Raw genomic sequence first — 21,727 nt, 5'->3', positions numbered from 1 at the left:
TCTCATGGACCTGCTTTTCTCTATTCTTGTACATTTAAATATCAAAATCTCCATGGTAATATAGTCATATTCCGATAAACATTCTATTGATACTTGGAAAAAATACTTTAAACATCATTATCAACTTATACATATTACTTTTGTTGAAATACTCCTCTGTCAGCATTGATTATATTTACCTAGTCTAGGATAACTCATTTACGACATCCTTTGAATATGGCGATTTTGTCAAAATCTTGAATTTATTCTGGGTGATTTTTCAAAGCTATACAAAAACTGTGCTTGAAATATCCTGTCAGATTTTAGATAGATTGCAAAATTAATAATCTGAACGTTAACATTGTCTTGCCAAGTGTACACGTCCAAATTTGAACATGCTGGGGATTCTCCAATAAATGTAACATCTGTCTCGAGAACAGGAAACCGACAAATGTCGTCGGCATAGTGACGATAGTACCCGGATCGAGACGCTTCCGAAGCACAGTCTGCGCAGAATCTATAATACTCTGAGTAATTGACATGCGAATTTTGATCCGTATCGCTATACCTCGTGCGAATCAATGTTTTAAAGGCGTTTGTTGGTAGGACAAGATCTTCTTGAGCATCAGTTATCAAGACAGGATAGTCACTCTTAAAATCGGTGTATTGTTCAGTAAAAGCAGAGGGAAGTTGCGATGGTCTCCTTGTTTCAGGATCAATGTTCACTAGCTTTGTTTCTATGTGTAACATCCGTTCCATTGTGGCGGAATCGAACAGGTCATGAAAAATAGAATATGACGTTTTTCCAATCTTTGGAATAGACACGTGCATTGAAATATTGCAATCCTGACAAAAGCCGATTTGATGAAGTTTTGGAGAACATTTTGTCTTTTCCCTTATAGCGAATGCTTGTTTGAGAGTATTTGTTGGGAATTCCAGCTGCGACAACTCTGCTTGCCCATCCTCAGTATACTGTAAAGCTCCATGTATAGGCAGATGACCTGAATAAAACAACAATCTTTCATAAACATTGATAAGTATTAAACAATCATGATTATTGTACAATAAATAGAACGTTCATCATTTTAAGAAATAATGTCACTCTCTACAATTAATCCAATATTATATATAATTACTGTGACGTTTCTTTGTCGCCTATATACAACATTATGTTGTAATTGTATTTACATGAGTTACGTGTCTAAACATGATTGTTTTACAATAAATAGAACATTCATCCCTTTAAGAAATAATGTCACTCTCTACATTAATCCAATATTTGCCCTTGTAGATATAATTACTGTGACGTTTCTTTTTCACGTGTTTACAACATTATGTTGTAATTGTATTTACATGAGTTACGTGTCTAAACATGATTGTTTTACAATAAATAGAACGTTCATCCTTTTAAGAAATAATGTCACTCTCTACAATTAATTCAATATTATATATAATTACTGTGACGTTTCTGTGTCGCCTATATACAACATTATGTTGTAATTGTATTGTGACGTTTCTTTGTCGCCTATATTACAACATTATGTGTCGACTTACCTGACCTGTCAAAAAGTGCCCAAGCTGGTCTTGGTAATGACACAAGTGGATATAGCTTCGATTTCGTCGCCATCCTTAAACAGAATGATATTAGTGCATAAATACCTCCATATTTCGGCAAAATCAAATATATGCGACATTATTTCGTCGTAATAGCATTGAAATCGCAGTGAAATGATCACAAAATTACATCGTTGACCTCAGCACACGAGTACCTCGATTTAGCGACACTAACTGGAGTATCACAGGCACGAAAAGGTTGGAATGAGAATGAAAAACAATTTTGAAATTGTCAAGGTGATTACGGGGAAGGTCTTGGTTTGACATCGAGGATTCCATAGCCCGAAATTCAAAATGGTTTTGGATGGGGATTTTATGAATGCTTATATTGCACATGGTACATAATACATGACTGGATAATTACCCACAATTCATCCGCCGTTTTCTTGAAATACTATATTTTTTCTTTCTTAACGTCTTCTTGCGAAACCGCATTTTCGCCAATTTTTTAATCAGTATTTTTTTTATTAAAAAAAAAGCAAAAAAAAAGACTATTGTATTACATTTGATAATATCCAGTGTCAATTGTAGCCATGTTGTGAATACGTTTATACGATAATCGGTTCGTCGATTTCGGGATTTGGCACTAATTCTTTGTTACATAGAAACTAACGTGTCTACGGTGCGTTTGTGATGGTGTTGGTGTACGAATGAAGCCTTGTGTAGAAAATAAAACTTAAAAAAAAAAAATCTCTCCACGGTCCCCTTTTTGTTGGTATATTGAGTTTTAACCAAACTCCATTTTCACAAACATTTCTGTATTTTTTTCACACTTACAGCTTAATCAATCTACTCAAAGTAGTGGGGTTTTTTTTGTAAATACTCCGCATGTAACGCAAAAACCACGTGTAAATATTTGTTGTTTCATACGACTAATAGCAAACTTTACAAATTTACTAATCCTCAAAGATTTTACTGATAAAATAATTAGGATCTAACGTAAGAAGGCAATACATCTGATCCATTAATAACTTGCGTTTTGGCTAATAAGTACATTAATCGTTAGGGCAATAACGATGTTACGTTAGTTTCGCAAACCAATAATACACAAAATCATAAAATTCATGTAATCATATTACAATACAACTTTATTCCAGGTTTGGTTGGAATAGCATTGGTACTTTTTTCAGGATTTGAGATAAACAATAAACTTTTAAGTTCAGATTTCAGGCATCGTTGATTTTCAGCGCGACTGGACCATAAATTCTGGAAGATTATCTTACGATGTTCACTATATATTTTATCTACCAACAAGTTTGACTTATACTTTTCGTTCGACTGATCTAAAAGCAGAACTTTTAAAACCGAAAAAAAGACAACACCATAGTCTCGCTTCAGAGACCTTTCCTAAAAGCAAGATGGCGTTTTCACACACTAGCCGGGTACAGCTTTACGATATGTACGAGGTTATTAAAAAAATTACACGTATCTCACTATATTTGTTCTGCCTATTTTATGTCGATGGCTGCTCAGATAGCTAAAATGGCAAGATATCGACTGAAAAAAATATTATACGATAAGAGTGCGATGGTACGGAAGCGTATTAGGGCCACTATAAAAAAATTAAATCGTACGTACGAATTAGTAATCCGTACGTACGAATTAAGTAAATCGTACGTACGAATTAGTAATTCGTACTAATTCGTACGTACGATTTACTTATACGTACGACTTAGTACGAATTACATCTTTTGTCCTCCCTAAACACACATACCACGACCACTTACCTATAGCTGTGCTGGTGTCCTCCCTAAACACACATACCACGACCACTTACCTATAGCTGTGCTGGTGTCCTCCCTAAACGCACATACCACGACCACTTACCTATAGCTGTGCTGGTGTCCTCCCTAAACACACATACCACGACCACTTACCTATAGCTGTGCTGTTGTCCTCCCTAAACACACATACCACGACCACTTACCTATAGCTGTGCTGGTGTCCTCCCTAAACACACATACCACGACCACTTACCTATAGCTGTACTGATGTCCTCCCTAAACACACATACCACGACCACTTACCTATAGCTGTACTCGTGTCCTCTCTAAACACACATACCACGACCACTTACCTATAGCTGTACTGGTGTCCTCCCTAAACACACATACCACTACCACTTACCTATAGCTCATCTTTTGTCCTCCCTAAACAAACATACCACTACCACTTACCTATAGCTCATCATTTGTCCTCCCTAAACACACATACCACTACCACTTACTTATAGCTCATCCTTTGTCCTCCCTATACACACATACCACTACCACTTACCTATAGCTGTGCTGGTGTCCTCCCTAAACAAACATACCACGACCACTTACCTATAGCTCATCTTTTGTCCCCCCTCAACACACATACCACTACCACTTACCTATAGCTGTGCTGGTGTCCTCCCTAAACAAACATACCACGACCACTTACCTATAGCTCATCTTTTGTCCTCCCTAAACAAACATACCACTACCACTTACCTATAGCTCATCTTTTGTCCTCCCTAAACACACATACCACGACTACGTACCTATAGCTCATCTTTTGTCCTCCCTAAACACACATACCACGACCACTTACCTATAGCTGTACTGGTGTCCTCCCTAAACACACATACCACGACTACTTACCTATAGCTGTACTGGTGTCCTCCCTAAACACACATACCACGACTACTTACCTATAGCTCATCTTTTGTCCTCCCTAAACACACATACCACGACCACTTACCTATAGCTGTACTGGTGTCCTCCCTAAACACACATACCACTACCACTTACCTATAGCTCATCTTTTGTCCTCCCTAAACACACATACCACGACCACTTACCTATAGCTGTACTGGTGTCCTCCCTAAACACACATACCACGACTACTTACCTATAGCTCATCTTTTGTCCTCCCTAAACACACATACCACGACCACTTACCTATAGCTGTGCTGGTGTCCTCCCTAAACAAACATACCACTACTACTTACCTATAGCTGTACTGGTGTCCTCCCTAAACACACATACCACGACCACTTACCTATAGCTGTACTGGTGTCCTCCCTAAACACACATACCACTACCACTTACCTATAGCTGTACTGGTGTCCTCCCTAAACACACATACCACTACCACTTACCTATAGCTGTACTGGTGTCCTCCCTAAACACACATACCACGACTACTTACCTATAGCTCATCCTTTGTCCTCCCTAAACACACATACCACGACCACTTACCTATAGCTGTACTGGTGTCCTCCCTAAACACACATACCACGACCACTTACCTATAGCTGTACTGGTGTCCTCCCGAAACACACATACCACGACCACTTACCTATAGCTGTACTGGTGTCCTCCCTAAACACACATACCACGACCACTTACCTATAGCTGTACTGGTGTCCTCCCTAAACACACATACCACGACCACGTACCTATAGCTGTACTGGTGTCCTCCCTAAACACACATACCACGACCACTTACCTATAGCTGTACTGGTGTCCTCCCTAAACACACATACCACGACCACTTACCTATACCTCGACTGATGTCCTCCCTAAACAAACATACCACGACCACTTACCTATAGCTCATCCTTTGTCCTCCCTAAACACACATACCACGACCACTTACCTATAGCTCATCCTTTGTCCTCCCTAAACACACATACCACGACCACTTACCTATAGCTCATTCTTTGTCCTCCCTAAACACACATACCACGACCACTTACCTATAGCTGTACTGGTGTCCTCCCTAAACACACATACCACGACCACTTACCTATAGCTGTACTGGTGTCCTCCCTAAACACACATACCACGACCACTTACCTATAGCTGTACTGGTGTCCTCCCTAAACAAACATACCACGACCACTTACCTATAGCTGTACTGGTGTCCTCCCTAAACACACATACCACGACCACTTACCTATAGCTGTACTGGTGTCCTCCCTAAACACACATACCACGACCACTTACCTATAGCTGTACTGGTGTCCTCCCTAAACACACATACCACGACCACTTACCTATAGCTGTACTGGTGTCCTCCCTAAACACACATACCACGACCACTTACCTATAGCTGTACTGGTGTCCTCCCTAAACACACATACCACGACCACTTACCTATAGCTGTACTCGTGTCCTCCCGTAACACACATACCACGACCACTTACCTATAGCTGTACTGGTGTCCTCCCGAAACACACATACCACGACCACTTACCTATAGCTGTACTGGTGTCCTCCCTAAACACACATACCACTACCACTTACCTATACCTGTACTGGTGTCCTCCCTAAACACACATACCACGACTACTTACCTATAGCTCATCTTTTGTCCTCCCTAAACACACATACCACGACTACTTACCTATAGCTGTACTGATGTCCTCCCTACACACACATACCACGACCACTTACCTATAGCTGTACTGGTGTCCTCCCTAAACACACATACCACGCCCACTTACCTATAGCTGTACTGGTGTCCTCCCTAAACACACATACCACGCCCACTTACCTATAGCTCATCCTTTGTCCTCCCTAAACACACATACCACGACCACGTACCTATAGCTGTACTCGTGTCCTCCCTAAACACACATACCACGACCACTTACCTATAGCTGCGCGGATGTTCTCCCTGAAATAATTACGCTGAAGTAAAGAGGTCACATTTATCTTGCTTAAATCACGCACCTGTGCTCTTCTGATATTGATAGTACGAAGGTTATTTTTGTTATCAAGAAGCCCGGATCATGATAGAGTAGGTCATTTAACGAGGTTTGTACCACGAAGCCGATTTTGTGTTGATTGTAGTACAACGATGAGTGCCAGCAGGCTAATGCAGAAAGGTAAAAAATGAACACATCATTTTATTAATTGATATATTGATAGGGAGATATTTTTACCTACATATTGAAATAAAGTTTGACGTCTTATCCTGATAAATAACGTCACTGCTGGTAAATAAAGACAAAGTCGTGAAGAAAGTCACGGCGTTGTTCCAGTGAACGCCATTTTTCCGACATGGAAAAGCAGCATGTTCGAGTTTTGCAATCTTGGCCGCACATCTGCATTTTACAAAAGCAGCCGATTACCAGGCTGACCTGTCTATGACTGTCTCTATTTATATTGTTTTCTGTAATACCATTTAGGTATATATATATATATATAGTATAAAACAATGAACATTTTTTCTTGATTCATTATTTGTTTATCATCACTATCATATCCCTACATACCATTTCCTGTCACCAGAATGAAAGGTAAAGTTTATATGTTGGTGATTGTTCTTGTTTTATGTCAAATATCTTTGGTTAAACACAAGAGTACACCTGTTCTGGAATGTATTATTGATCTACTATTTCACCTATATTGATAATCTTAGTCCAATTCTGCTTTCGGATGAGAGTAAGTAAGCTTAATATGCTTACTGGATAGCCGTAAGCCGCACCAGATATTTCGAAGTACATGTATTTACCAATCTTGTTAACATGCAGTTAAGGTTTTTCTTGAGACATCGTGTAGATATAATCGAGATTTTTTACCATCGCCAGGAATTATATTGTAAAGCAGAAGCGCGACTTAATCAAAGTTATTTCTGGGCCCAGTTGTTCAAAAGGTGATTAGCTTAATCACTTGATTAGTGAAAATTTCATTTCTCATTTGTTGAAAAACCTGTGAGTATATCGTCTTGAAATTATGCCAGTTTGAAGAGAACTGTGAAGTTTTGTGGAGTAAGTTCTACCAGAAATTATCATAGGATTTGAAAAATGTGATTAGCCTAATCACCTTTTGAACAACTGGGCCCTGAATTTTATGTTTATGTAAGAACAGCGTTGACAAGTTTGTTTCATTTGTTGCTAAATTTTTCACTAAAGATGTTTAATTTGTCTTTTCTGAAATTCCGGCATATTCAATAAGGTTTTGGAATGATTTTAAAGACATGTAAATCCTGAATCTTTTGCCCAACATGAATTGGTACTAGAAACAGGATTGAAATCCTCAATCAGTATATCAGGGAAACTAATTCTAGGTCTGGTGTACTTTCATTTAAATTTAGGTGTGATTTGCTTGTGTAAAACAAGGAGGCCGTAAACCTACCATTAATTATTCCCTTTATAAGGACGGTTAACATCCAACCCCTTAATTAGCTAGGATGTGGATGAAGCGACTCGTTACCAAGGAGTCTAATAACTGAATATCTTATGTTATCTTATCTATTTGATTCTATAATGTGTATTACTGAGTGGATTGACATATTGTTGTGATATCTTCTAAAGATAAATAAGTATTTCCATATAGCTGGAAATCATCATTTGTTAATAACACAATAATGTCAAACCTACAGTCGATTTGATGATGGTTCCTCAGGAAACGAAGTCAGAAAATTGATATTGAAAATACGTAGAAACTGTGTGTTTAATAGGTTTCATGACGTCACAAATCACGAGCGTAAAGGCAGTCTCTATTTGACGTCAAATGTCAACGTCATAATTACGGCTAAATTAGCACCTCTGAAATTCGGCGTGGCAGTACATTCCTAATATGAACTCACGATCTATGGCACCCAATCGCCTAGCCAGAAATATCCGCAGCTTATGCCGCTGCGCCATATCGGCGTTCTTAAAAAAGAACGTTTCAATGGCGCAGTGATGGTCGGACCGATATCCGGACAGGATCATAGTGAAAGTCGTCTATAACAAACACGGATCACAAACACAAAGTACATATGATACATAATTTAATTTAATTTTAAAATGATTTGATAAACTAAAAACCAAAACATTTGTCAAATGGATAATTAGACATGAAATGTGTTTTGCATAATGAAATAGTGAATGGGTGGCCACTTTATTCAAATTAGTAAAACATTTGCAGGATTGAAATATACTCAAACGAAAATTCAACTTATTCACACCAGTAAAACATTTTCAGGATTGAAATATACTCAAACGAAAATTCATCACCTACTGAAGCTACGTCTGACACCCTATTGCTTTATGTAGTTAACGTATTTCTGGTTCATGTGCATGGCTTAACACACCACTCATAAATTGCGTTACGAGCACATTTGTAATATTACCTTGTGGTGGAGTTTTCGGTTGACACAAATAGTGGATGGAACTAGACTGTCTTTTACCTTGGCGGACTCGAAAAGGAATGAAGTCAACGTGGGTTTAATATCGCGATGGTCGATTGCATATCAGTCTGATTCAAAACATTTCCTGTTTGCAGAATATACCAGTGTAGCATTTATGAGATGCAGACATTATAAACGTCACGAATTATCAATTTTATCTCGCCAGAGATTCATAAAATGATAAATTCATGGCCTGTGTTCATTATTATATATGAAATGAAAACTGGTTCAGGAGCTTCTACATTTTTGTTTGTTTGTTTTGCTTGTTTGCTTACCTTTAAAACGAATGAATGTTCAGTAAGATAGGAAAGTTTAAAAAGTGGACCTATTGCATGCCAAGTATTTTATTATTCCGCATCATGTAGTTTGCGAATTCAATGTCAAAATGACAAAAAGTGACACAAATAACACATTAAGTTTAGTTTTTATTTCCTTACTTTCCTTCATCTTGTGGAATGCAATGTGTCCAGAATTTCGAATTGCTTAAATACTGTTATACTGTAGCAGCATAATATTGTCAAGACATGAAAGATTTGTGACACTGATAACAGTTCAATTCATTAGGAAAGTTAACAAAATATTTGCAATGTTTATCAGCGTATGCTTCAGGTGTGCGACGTTTAATATTGTTTTCTGGACTCTTGATTCAAAAATATATACATCAATACAATTCATAAGGAAGAGTTATGCAAATATATCTAAACATCGTTATCGCCTTCGGTAAAGCTCATAACTATCATATTTTGGAAGCAATAAAACTTGCTTTATAATCATACAGGAATTGTGCTAGCAATATCCTGTCAGACTTAAGATAAATTGCGAAATAAATAATCTGAACGTTGCCAGTGTCTTGCCAAGTGTACACGTCCAAATTTGAACATGATGGAGATTCTCTAATAAATGTTACATCTGTCTGCAGAACAGGAAACCGACCTATGTCGTCGGCATAGTGACGATAGTACCCGGATTGAGACGCTTCCGAAGCACAGTCTGCGCAGAATCCGTAATATTCTGCAAAGTTCACATGTAAATTTGTATCCATATCACTGTATCTAGTACGAGTAATCGTTCTGAATGCATTATTTGGTGGTACGATATCTTTTTGAATTTCTGTTATTAATCCACAATCTCCACTTTTAAACTTGGAGCTTTGCTCAACAAACAGTTTTGGGAGGTTCGTTGGTCTCCTTGTCTCGGGGTCAACGTTCACCAGTTTAGTTTCAGAACGTAGTAGTCGCTCCATTGTAGACGGGTCGTATAGTTCCTGGAAAACAGAATATGACGTAGTTCCGACACTAGCAATGGACATACGAAACATAAACTTTTGGTCCATTGGAAAGTCATTTCGGTGAAGCTTAGGGGAACACACCACTTTCTCTCGTATAAAAAATGCATGCTTGATTAACTCTGTGGGGAATCCTTGCTTGTTCGCCTCGTGATAGCCATCCATTAAAAATTTCTTGACTCCTTGAATTGGAAGGCGTCCTGAAAACAGACAAGAATTTACTAACCTTTTAAAAATGTTATTACTTATCCATAAATTTCTGTATGTCGCATGCAATATTTTCTAATTTTAAAGCACGAATTATATTTAATCAAAGTACTGTAAGTACTGTAGCGCTAAAACTCTTGTGCAATTTTATCAGTTGACAATATTTTACACGTTTTTTTCTGTTGGAATTGTATCACAAACAGGATTTCCCTTATTTTTGAGCAAGTCGATATTCAGTTCTTCAATTGGTTCATTATCGTAATTTCACAGATAACACGTTTGGACCTGACCAAACTCACATGTCCATTGTATTCATTTCAGTTAGCCAAAAGCCGTTTGAAAGTGTTAACACAGTTGTTTCATTGAATATGGTTGATGTTAACTTATTCCAACACACGTTGTTGACTTCTATTACATGAACGCACAAGTCAAATGTGTGAAGCAGTGTCAAGGTAAAAATGAATGTCAGACGGACACTGCAACATTTTGAAGCGTTTTACCATGGTCGTTGTATTGAAAAGATTTAGTGAAAAGACTATTTCGACTCTCAACGCTATCAGATTAATTAAATCTTAAAGAATGAAGAATTTGGTCGGACTCTACAATTTTTAAGGAAACTCGCCATATTCTGATTCAGTCAATGCATGGAAAGGGTAGGTGGTATATCTTATCAATAAACGGGCCACAATTCCACCAATTGCAAAAGTGGCAATCGAATATGGCCGAACTGTTAAGGCATGTCAACACGTTACTAAGGTTGATGGAAATCTCTCGGACTACACATACTCCCAAACAACCTAAAATTCTACTTGCACACATGTATTAATGGCAACCCAAGATCACATATATATGGCTTGGTCGATGCCTCCATAATAGTTATATCTGTTTTCTATGTCAATGCCACGAAATTGCAAAAAAAATGGGGACGGAGTTATTAGGAAGAGTACCGGGAACTGGCAACGGTGTTTGGTGTATTTGAGGTATTTGCCGAAACGAAGAAAAACAAGAAATCCCAGAGTGATCTTGGCGTCCACCATTGAATGATCTTTATAGATTCCATGTCAGATTGATATTCTCTATATTTTCTCTTCCTCTTACTAATCTGTGTAAATTGAGAAACATCCCTCAGTGTTTTCAAACAAATTAGTTTGGTTTAGTTTGTTTAACGTCCTATAAACAGCAAGGGTGTGCCATGTTTAGGAGGTTGAGGAAAGCCGGAGTACCTGGAGAAAAAACCACCGGCCTACGGTCAGGACAAAGGGAACCTATATATGAAATTTGAGATTTAGCGATAATGGCTGTCTGTCGGCCATGTTGTTTTCAGATTGGTCCCAAAATGCAATACGAGGGACTAAGAGGAACCTACATATGAAATTTCAGGAGGATCCCTTCTGTACTCTCTGAGAAATAGCGATAACAAACTTCAATTGTCAAAATCTAAGATGGCTGCCTGTCGGTCATGTTGTTTTCCGATTGGCCCCAACGTGAAATATGCATACATTGTTACTAGGGTCCAAGGGCAACAACCTACATATGAAACTTCAGAAAGATCCCTTTAGTACTTTCTGAGAAATAGCGATAATAAACTTCAATTGTCAAAATCCAAGATGACTGCCTGTCGGCCATGTTGTTTTCTGACTGGTCCCAAAATGAAATATGCATACATTGTAACTAGGGACCAAGGGCAACCTACATATGAGATGGTGGGCTAAAAATCAGATGATGGGCTAAAAATGGGGTCATAATTGGTATTAATTTCAGAGAATGGACTCAAGTATATGTTCTACATTGCACAACTGTATCTTATATAAAATTTTAGGGGTTTATTTTTCAATCTTTCGTGATTCACAGCCCGATTCCCGTCTGAGTTGAATATTAATTCAATAGTTCTATATGTTGTTTAAATAGCATAATTATTAAGACATAAATTGAAATATTAAAGACACCTGAATAAACTGTATATTTTTTTCAATAATCAACACAAAGGTTGCTGCATTGAAATCATCTAAATTTTAAGAACATCTTTTTTGATATACATATGTTACACCATAACTTTTTTACACGTTTTATAATTCCAACATCCTCATTATGCAAATTCCACATGAACTTGTATAATACAAAATAAGAATAAAAGATAATGATTTAATATATTATCCATGGTTATACATATTACATAATATGCAAGAAATAGTGAGTGCGTGGCACAGTAGAATGGTGATTTGCAGTCTTTTGTGGTATTTTATATAAATTATACAAAGGTAACGCAATTACCAGTTTGTATTATTACTTTACCTTGATAAGTAAGATTATGAACTATATATGATTGACTACTCAGATTCAATTTCTGTATGAAATATTTATTATATAGATTTACTGGGCAATACAACTTTCAACATATTTCAATTATACATTCACAGTTATGGAAGTAATTTCTACCATATATGAAGATAAATTTCTCACACATGGGAAGATTTATAAGTTGACTTATCTGTGTATCTCTATAACCGGCCAGTGTATTGAAAGATTTCCTGAGGCTATACCTGAACTGTCCAGGTAATCAAAGAGTGTCACACCTGTACCAGCAGGGGGGTGTGTTCCCTGAACGCCTACATATTTAGAACAATAGGCAGAGACATCAAAGGGAGGGTAATTATAGTCTGTTTTATACATGTTCTGTATTTACCGAGATATTTTACCTGTAGAAATCATTTGACAACTAAAGAAAACCAGAACACAAGCATATCAATTTTAAAAATTCTAATTAGAATTCTGCAAGTTAAGATATCTTTTCATAATTTGAAAACGACATTATCAGAATCTTTATTATAAATTGAGAACTACAATTATACACGTTAATGTAAATTTACACATTTTGATAGGAATAACATCATTAGAATCTTAATTATATAGAGCACTAGAAATGTACATGTATGCTAATTTAAAGATACACAGTTTGAAATATCACTATTATAATCATAGAATATTACATATTAATATAATATCACATATTTTGGTAGGACTATTAGAATCTTACATTATGTTTATATAATATAATGTTACACGACAGACAAAATTGAAATCAATGAATATACACAGAAAACTGTAACAGGCATGCAAATACATGTATACATGTACACAGTTGGAACAAATCTACAAATTTATTATCACAGTGTAGTAAAATACAAATAGGATAAAGCACTGTCCATGTTACATCATGTACAACCTTGTCCATGTTACATCAGTACAACCTTGTCCATGTTACATCAGTACAACCATGTCCATGTTACATCAGTACAACCTTGTCCATGTTACATCAGTACAACCTTGTCCATGTTACATCAGTACAACCTTGTCCATGTTACATCAGTACAACCTTGTCCATGTTACATCAGTACAACCTAGTCCGTGTTACATCAGTACAACCTTGTCCATGTTACATCAGTACAACCTAAGTGAAGAAATTCGGAGGCTGCGTCGGTGTAGGATATTATATGGTTCTCCAGTCTCTGTTTCTGAAGGACAAGGCGAGTGTCAATGTTTCTGTATTTCCTGGGTCGGGGTCCAGCGCGACGTTGAAGTCTAGTTATCTCATTAGTAGCCTGTATATGTCCTTGAATGTCCGTATAATTGTGAAGATGTTAGGATGTGTGTGGTGTACAATCTTTTTGAGTTTCCCGTGCTAGGCTTCTAAGTGGTTGGTCGTCCTTCAGGTCCGTCGTTGTCGTAGTGGTTCCCAACTGTCTCCACCTCTATCCACCGGTCAACAACGTAGTCTGTGAATGGCGTAACGTCAATGTGTAGGTCAGCTTCCTGGATGTCCTCTTACGTTTTCTACTTGGTGTAGTGGTACAAGTGGCAATACAGCTGCTCGGCGAACCAGTCTCCTATAGTGTCGTCGTTGCATTGGGTTAAATGGAAAAGCATCCCTTGATGTTGGTCCCCGGGAAGACGGTGAAGAGTCTGTCCCGATGTTGAATGTGTACATCTGTCTCATAACCTATTCCTAATAAAGTTAAACTCTAACTGAGTATTAGCCAAAGATGGTAATAACGGTATGAGTGCAAACAGTGGAATGATAAGTCCTGATGATAATTTTGAAGTTTATATAGATACATACATGTACATGTAGCTTCGGTTTTAATATCCAAGTGTCACGCCATCCGTAGCGTGGGTTACATTAACACAGCTCATCATTTTTACAGATCTCAGTAAAGTGAGCGGTTTTTACTTAACAACATCATTATCTTCAGTTATCAGATATCAGGTATCAGAGAGGCGTTCAAATGAGAAAAAAAGAGCATTTTGATTATAACTTGTATTAAGGAAAAAAGCAAAGTATTTGATATAATTTTTAGTTTGATGAAATTGAGAGAATTATCAAAAGGTATTTTATGATATCAATAAATATTAATTTCAATGAATTATCAATTTATATCAATTTCAACGAATTATTTATAAATACTAATTTGATAATTATTGATATTTAACAATTTGATCATTATTAGTTAATTCTAATATATTGTATTATTGAGTCTGAGTAGTGTTCAGCCAGGTGTCTACACACATGAAAAATCTGGGAGAGGAAATTTGCTGGTTTTTATCTAAAATGTAGGGTCATTAACATTATAAACTGTTGAAAATGCTGTGTAAGTGCTGGATTAGCATCCTGTTCGGTATTATTCTGGAAAAATTCGGGAATTATCCGGGAAAATGAACTTTTGTTGTGATTTGAAAATCTTACTCTGAGGACTTGAACTCACCAATATGGCTGCACTGGACAATACAGGTATGTCTACATCCAAAGTTTTAGCAGAGTGTAGGGAAACATTATTTAGTGAAACTGATGTCAGTACTGAAACCACAACAATGAAAAACACGATCAATTCTATTTTTGAAATGTTTACTGAAGTGAAATCAAGACTGTCTAAAATTGAGGAAAATACCAGCACTCTCGAGGAGATTAACACAAAACTCAGCAACCTAACTGTGAGGGTAGAAAGATCAGAAACAGATATCAGTTGTATGAAAAATAAGATAAGGGACATGGAAAGTGACATACAGGGTAACAGTGATATCATGGATCGGGTAAAGGCTGCAAATGATACAGTCGGTAGAAACGTTACAAACATGAAGAAAAGCATTGACAAATTGGAAAAAAATGAAAATGAAGTCCTAGATGAAGTTGATGAATTGCACGAAATGATAGAGGAAATGAAAGATAGGGCTACTGATGCACAGTGCAGGAGCATGAAGTATAATCTGATATTTTCAGGTATTCCAGAGAAAATTTGGGACCAAAATCAGAGTCTAGATGATGATGAAATAACATTGAAAAATTTCATTGAAAGTAAACTCAAAATTGTAAACGCCCATGACATTGCTATGGCCAACGTCCATAGAATCGGCCAACGCGACAGGCGTACCGGTACACGGCCAAGATCAATCATAGCAAAGTTTATTTACTACAAGGATTTACTGAGAGTCAAGCGGAGTGCTAAAGAACTAAAAGGGTCACATTTTGGTATAAACGAACAGTTTCCAAAGAAAATTGAAGACAAAAGGAAAATTTTATATCCGGTAGCGAAAGAAGCTAGGAAAAACGGGAAAAAAACTGTGTTGAACAGAGATCAGCTGTACATAGATGGTGTACTATATAAGGGCCCGGATGTTCAGCCCATGGCCAGTCAGCATACGCCCACTCAACAACCGCGCTCGAAACGTAGACGGGTGATTTCAAATCAGCACGAATAGGGACGCGCCGGAGGGCAAAATATAGACACTAGTTTGGTTTCAAACGAGCCGATTAATACATATGGTGGTGGTGGAAAAAGTAACTATAATGCATGTACAATACAAATACTGTCGTTAAATGTTTGTGGCTTAGTGAGAAAAGCTCAATATCCTGAGTTTCGTGAATTTGTAAATAGTTTTGATATTTTATGTCTCTGTGAATCCAAAACTGATGATTTAGATGTCATTGATTTGCCATGTTTTAAAACTGTAATGAAAAATAGGGCAAAGTTTAAAAAAGTGAAGTCGGGTGGTATAGTTATAGCATATAAATATGACTTGGAAGATTATGTCTATGAAGTACAAAGTGATAGTCAATACGTAAGCTGGTTTAGGTTAGATGGCGCGAAGTTACAAAGTGATGGTGATTTTTTATTTGGAATGGTTTATGTCCCACCCGAGAATTCTACATACTGTATTGGTGATCCATATTTGGAAATTGAAACTGAATACTTGAGGTTATCAGCTAATTACAAAAATGTGTGTTTGTTAGGAGATTTTAATGCAAGAACTGCGAGCTCTGTAGATTTTATTGATTACAATGAAATAGACGATAGAGATCAATTAACAACTGAAATCCTAAATGAAGCTACATACATGAATGTATTTGAAAATTCCGGTTTTGCTAAGAACAGAAAAAGTCAGGACTTACACAAAAATAATTTTGGGAATCGACTATTGGATTTTTGTAAATATAATGACATTTTTATCTGTAATGGTAGAGTTGGTCGTGATAGAGATATAGGTAAGTGCACCTGTAAAAGTTCTAGCGTTGTCGATTATGTCATATGTTCCTCTGAGCTCCTAAAACGCATACGTGACTTTGATGTTTTAGATTTTAGCCCTCTTATGTCAGATGCACATTGTCCCCTAACTCTTACTATAGGTGGTATGGCCAATACAGTTACCAATGATAACATTAATACACATGATACAACAGATTATACTGAACGTATTAAAAACTGGGAGACTGAGAAAATCCAACATTTTATTGAGAATATAAACGATGACAAAATTCAGAATATTATTGATACAATTAACCAATGCAGTAATACGAACGACCTAGATGTCAATACACTTATGGCAGACTGCAGTGATGTGCTTGTAAGTGCTGCTAAGTCAACTTTTGGTATATACAAATATAACCATACTAATATATGTAAAAAGCCAAAATCAAATTCTAAACCCTGGTTTGACGGTGAATGTAAGGCGGCCAGGAAGTTATTCCGACGCCATAAAGGTATGTACAGACGTCACAAAAATGATTATTTCTTCAATAAATATAAAGAATCAGAAAAATCTTACAAACATACAATGGATAAAAGTATTAATAAATTCAGAAGAGACCTCCGTCGTAAGTTGAAAGATATGAAAAGTAGTAATGCACGGGATTACTGGAAACTACTTAAAAGTTCTAATAGTACACATAAAAACAAAAAAGGTAACATATCGATTGACACGCTTTTTAATTTCTTTAAAACCTTAAATGTTGGAGTAGATGATAACATGTTTGATAATAATGATATTGATATGGGTCCTGTAAATAATGTATTAAATAGTAATATAACCAGAGAGGAGGTGGAACATGCTATTAAGCTACTGAAAAACAATAAGGCTTGCTCGGATGATCTCATCATTAATGAATATATTAAATATTCGTCCTCTAAAATGATTGATCTCTATGTTATATTATTTGATGTTATTTTTAGCACAGGGAAAATCCCTGAAAGCTGGCTTCGAGGCTCTATTGTACCTATTTATAAAAATAAGGGTTCTCCCTCAGACCCTAAAAATTATAGGCCGATTACTATTGTAAGTTGCATCGGCAAACTATTCACAAGTATTTTAAATGCAAGACTATTAAAGTATTCCGACGAAGTTAATCTAATATGTGAAAACCAAGCTGGATTTCGCAAGAAGTATTCAACTATAGATAATATTTTTGTGCTGTATTCCCTAATTAGTCTTACTAATATGATGAAAAAGAAGCTGTACTGTATTTTCATTGATTTTGAAAAGGCCTTTGACAAAGTTTGGAGAAATGGTCTGTGGAACAAAATGTTGTTAAATCATATAAATGGCAAAATGTATACAATTATTTACAATATGTATCAAGGTATTAAATCTAACATATCATTTAATGGTCAGAATTCTGCATTCTTCGCATGCAATAATGGATTGAGGCAAGGGGAAAACTTGTCTCCTTTTTTATTTAGTTTATATTTGAATGACCTTGAGGAGTTTATGACTAGAAATAATGTTACCGGTTTACAGTGCCTGACAAACCAACTTGAAGTTGATTTACATATGTATATTAAACTATTTATTTTGTTGTATGCTGACGATACAATCTTATTTTCTGACACCCCAGAAGACCTGCAAATGCAGCTAAATGTTTTTAGTGAATATTGTAAAATATGGAGACTGAAAGTTAACAGTGAGAAAACAAAATGTATGATATTCAGTAAAGGTCGTCTAAATAACAGATTACAATTCAAATTTGATACTGAAGACATAGAAATTGTCCAAAGTTTTTCATACCTGGGCACTGTTTTTTCACGCACAGGTTCTTTTAATGAAGCTAAAAATTACAATGTTAAAAAAGCAACAATTGCTATGTATGATGTTTTAAAGAAAGGAAGGTTATATAACCTATCTGTTCAGTGTATATATGATCTGTATGATAAAATTGTAAAACCTATATTGTTATACGGATGTGAGATTTGGGGTTTTACAAATCTACAAGTCATTGAGAGAGCGCACTTAAAGTTTTGTAAGTTATTATTAGGGGTCAAACGAAGTACACCAACGTCTATGGTTTATGGTGAACTTGGAGCTTATCCTTTGAATATCTCAGTTAAGACGAGAATGTTGACCTATTGGTCTCAATTGATTAATTCAAAAGAAAACAAACTAAATGTAATAACTTATAAACTGTTATGTCTAAACCAATACCGTAATAATAATGTTCCCTATATACGTTATATACAACAATTATTAGATGAATGTGGTATTAGCTATGTGTGGAATATCCAGTATATCCAGGAATTAGATACTTCTTGGATAAAGTCATATGTAAAACAAACACTCCATGATCAGTTTATACAGCAGTGGGATAATGATGTATTTAATTCTTCTAAGTCTGGTTGTTACAGAATTTTTAAAAACAAATTTGGTTTTGAATGCTATCTAGACGTTCTTACAGATAAAGAAAGAAATACTTTTTGTAAGTTCAGAACTACAAATCATAGACTGACTATTGAAACTGGAAGGTGGAATAATATTGAACGCCACGAAAGAATATGTACTTTTTGTAATAGTCAACAAATAGGAGATGAATTCCATTATCTGCTAGAATGCCAGTCATTAGCTGCGCATAGAAAATTATATCTAAATAAATATTATTATACAAGGCCGAACATATTAAAATTTAGAGATCTTATGAACTCAAACCACGTAAATACATTGAAAAAACTCTGTAAATTCATTAGTATTATCTTTAGCAATGTGTCCTCCATAGCATGATGTTACACATCATGTTCATCTTGACTTGATCTTTTTTTTTTTTTTTTTTTTTTTTTGTCGTTTTGTCGATTTGAAATTATATAAAATGGTATCATGCGTAACGATATGGTTAAATATCAGATGTTTTGATAAACTAATTGATACAGTCTGCGTGTGCATACTTTATACACTGGCTGAACAACTGTATATAACTTTTGTATTGTGTAAATATGTTTTCTCTGTACTGTTATGTATGGTTAAAGAGAAATAAATTGAATTGAATTGAATTGAAAAATTGAATTGTGCAGTATATTCATTGAATATTGACATTTGATTTTGATGAGAAATTCAATGAAAATTACAGGTAACATACACAGGTAAAACACAGGTAACAAAAGTGACTTCACCAGAGCAGACTATAATTATAATATAATAATTAGAATAAGACCATCAAATGTTAGACGGCTATAAAAATTCAAAATTTACACGGTGCAGATATCATTAAAAAGTTGTTACATTTCAATCTAAATATATAAAGTAAATTTCGGACCAATATTAAAACGATTTCCGGTGAAGATAGACGACAGAGTTTTTACAAGAATTTATTTAATATATCTGTGTTTCTTTTATACTCAGAACATTTTAAACATACAGTTATTACAGTCACAATATGTATATGTATAAGTAGATATACGTTTCTGTCTTTTTTCTTCTTTTTTTATAAAAATTCATGTTTATAAGATTCGTTTGAAAAATAAATTTAAAAAAAAAAGAGAGAGAGAGAGACAGATTTTGCCGATTTTTGTGAGAGAATGGCTGCAGTTCGGTCCCAATATTCTTAAGTCAATTGAAATATACTGTTTCTTAGCAAATATATCTAGGTTGTAAATAACATAATTTCAATTCAGGTAAAGTTGTTAATTGGAGAATTCACCTGTGACCAAATTTGGCGACAGTCGGAGTGTTTCACGGTTGGCTGACTCTTGTAATTAACCCCTTGGGGTCAATTAGTGTCACTGACCATAGCTAACCTACACTTTGGTGAGTCTGTATATAGGACAACACAAAAGAACTTTCATGCAGCACTAGTGTTAGTCAAAATTTTAAGCATCAAATTTACGAGCGGCTCAAATTATTTTCTGCGTCCATGCACTGATTTAAGATATTGAAATTATTATAAAATTATATTTGCAAATGAGCTACGAAAAGATAGTACTAAATCTATCTTTAGCCTACTGTACTACAGCTAAGCCTTACTGTTTGTTTGTGTTAAAAGGCCATTTACATTTCGAGCAAATATGAATTAAAACAACTATAAACACGCATACGAATATATATCTTTTCTTGAAATATAGATAGATATAATTATAATAAATATATATAAAAAAAAAATAAAAAAAAATTGCTGCTGCCGGGAATTGAACCCCGGCCGCCACGGTGGAACGCTCCACCTCAACCTACTGTGCTAACCGGGACGTTAGTTAAACCGAAGACATTTTATAAATAAGAGGCTATTCAGTCTAACATTAGTTTTCTTTTCTTTCAAAATTCATTTTTATATTATATTTTCATTGCAAAATAAGTGAACAGAATGATGAAAAACCTTACAGTGTTGCATATTTGTGCAAATTTGCCAATATAGATATCACAGTAGTCAAGTAATTTTACAAAACACCAACCGGGGGGGGGGGGGGGGGGGGGGGGGGTAAAAAGCGCGTTGCGTGCCCATCTCTCAAAAGCGCTGACAATAGCTGCTAAAACCTATGGTTTTAGCGCTAAAAATGTATGCACTTATATACATATGATTATGAATTGAGTTGAAGCTTATTCCTGATTTATTGTTCTGGTACTCTGGGATAGACCTAAACTGAAGATCATGATTGCTTTATCATATAACATTACACAATGGGATTAATAGTTATTTGCAATGTCATGAACAGATGACAAGGTCTTTTTTTGGCTACCAAGTTGTGCCGAGTACTCTAAATACAAATTCCATACACAATTTTAGAACACTTTTCTGTCGTAACAATAGATTGGATACATTTTAAGAGTCTAGCAGGTCCGTGTTTTGACCAAATAAAATGTCTTTATTTGTCATATTTGATAGTTAGCAAAAGGGTAACCTCGCATTCTTATACCGTTAAAAAAATTTACAACGAGTATGTAATCATTAAATTAATTAGGTATGTAGCA

At 35.7% G+C, this 21,727-nt stretch overlaps 2 protein-coding genes across 4 annotated transcripts in view; both read right to left on the bottom strand.

Moving 5' to 3' along the window:
• Window positions 1–59: 59 nt before the first annotated feature.
• Window positions 60–8,218, bottom strand: LOC117343693. Its single transcript, XM_033906166.1, has 4 exons — window positions 8,142–8,218; window positions 6,221–6,309; window positions 1,534–1,607; window positions 60–980 (listed from the first exon to the last, which is right to left on the bottom strand). Exons 1-4 carry the CDS (start codon window positions 8,216–8,218, stop codon window positions 876–878), a joined length of 345 nt encoding a protein of 114 aa, XP_033762057.1. The 3' UTR covers window positions 60–875.
• Window positions 8,219–8,531: 313 nt separating this feature from the next.
• The window catches only part of LOC117322443, a 20,941-nt gene continuing 7,745 nt past the window's right edge, over window positions 8,532–21,727 (bottom strand). For all 3 annotated transcript variants that reach the window (XM_033877359.1, XM_033877360.1, XM_033877361.1), the window contains one exon: window positions 8,532–10,230. In XM_033877359.1, the coding sequence (XP_033733250.1) occupies window positions 9,482–10,230 (749 nt within the window). In that variant the 3' untranslated portion in view covers window positions 8,532–9,481. The remainder of the gene's footprint in view (window positions 10,231–21,727) is intronic.

The sequence above is a fragment of the Pecten maximus genome, chromosome 2 (genome assembly GCF_902652985.1).
Source record: "Pecten maximus chromosome 2, xPecMax1.1, whole genome shotgun sequence".
Classification (NCBI taxonomy): Eukaryota; Metazoa; Mollusca; class Bivalvia; order Pectinida; family Pectinidae; genus Pecten; species Pecten maximus.
Note: the sequence above shows the minus strand (reverse complement) of the source record. Positions and strands in the feature narration are given on the sequence as shown.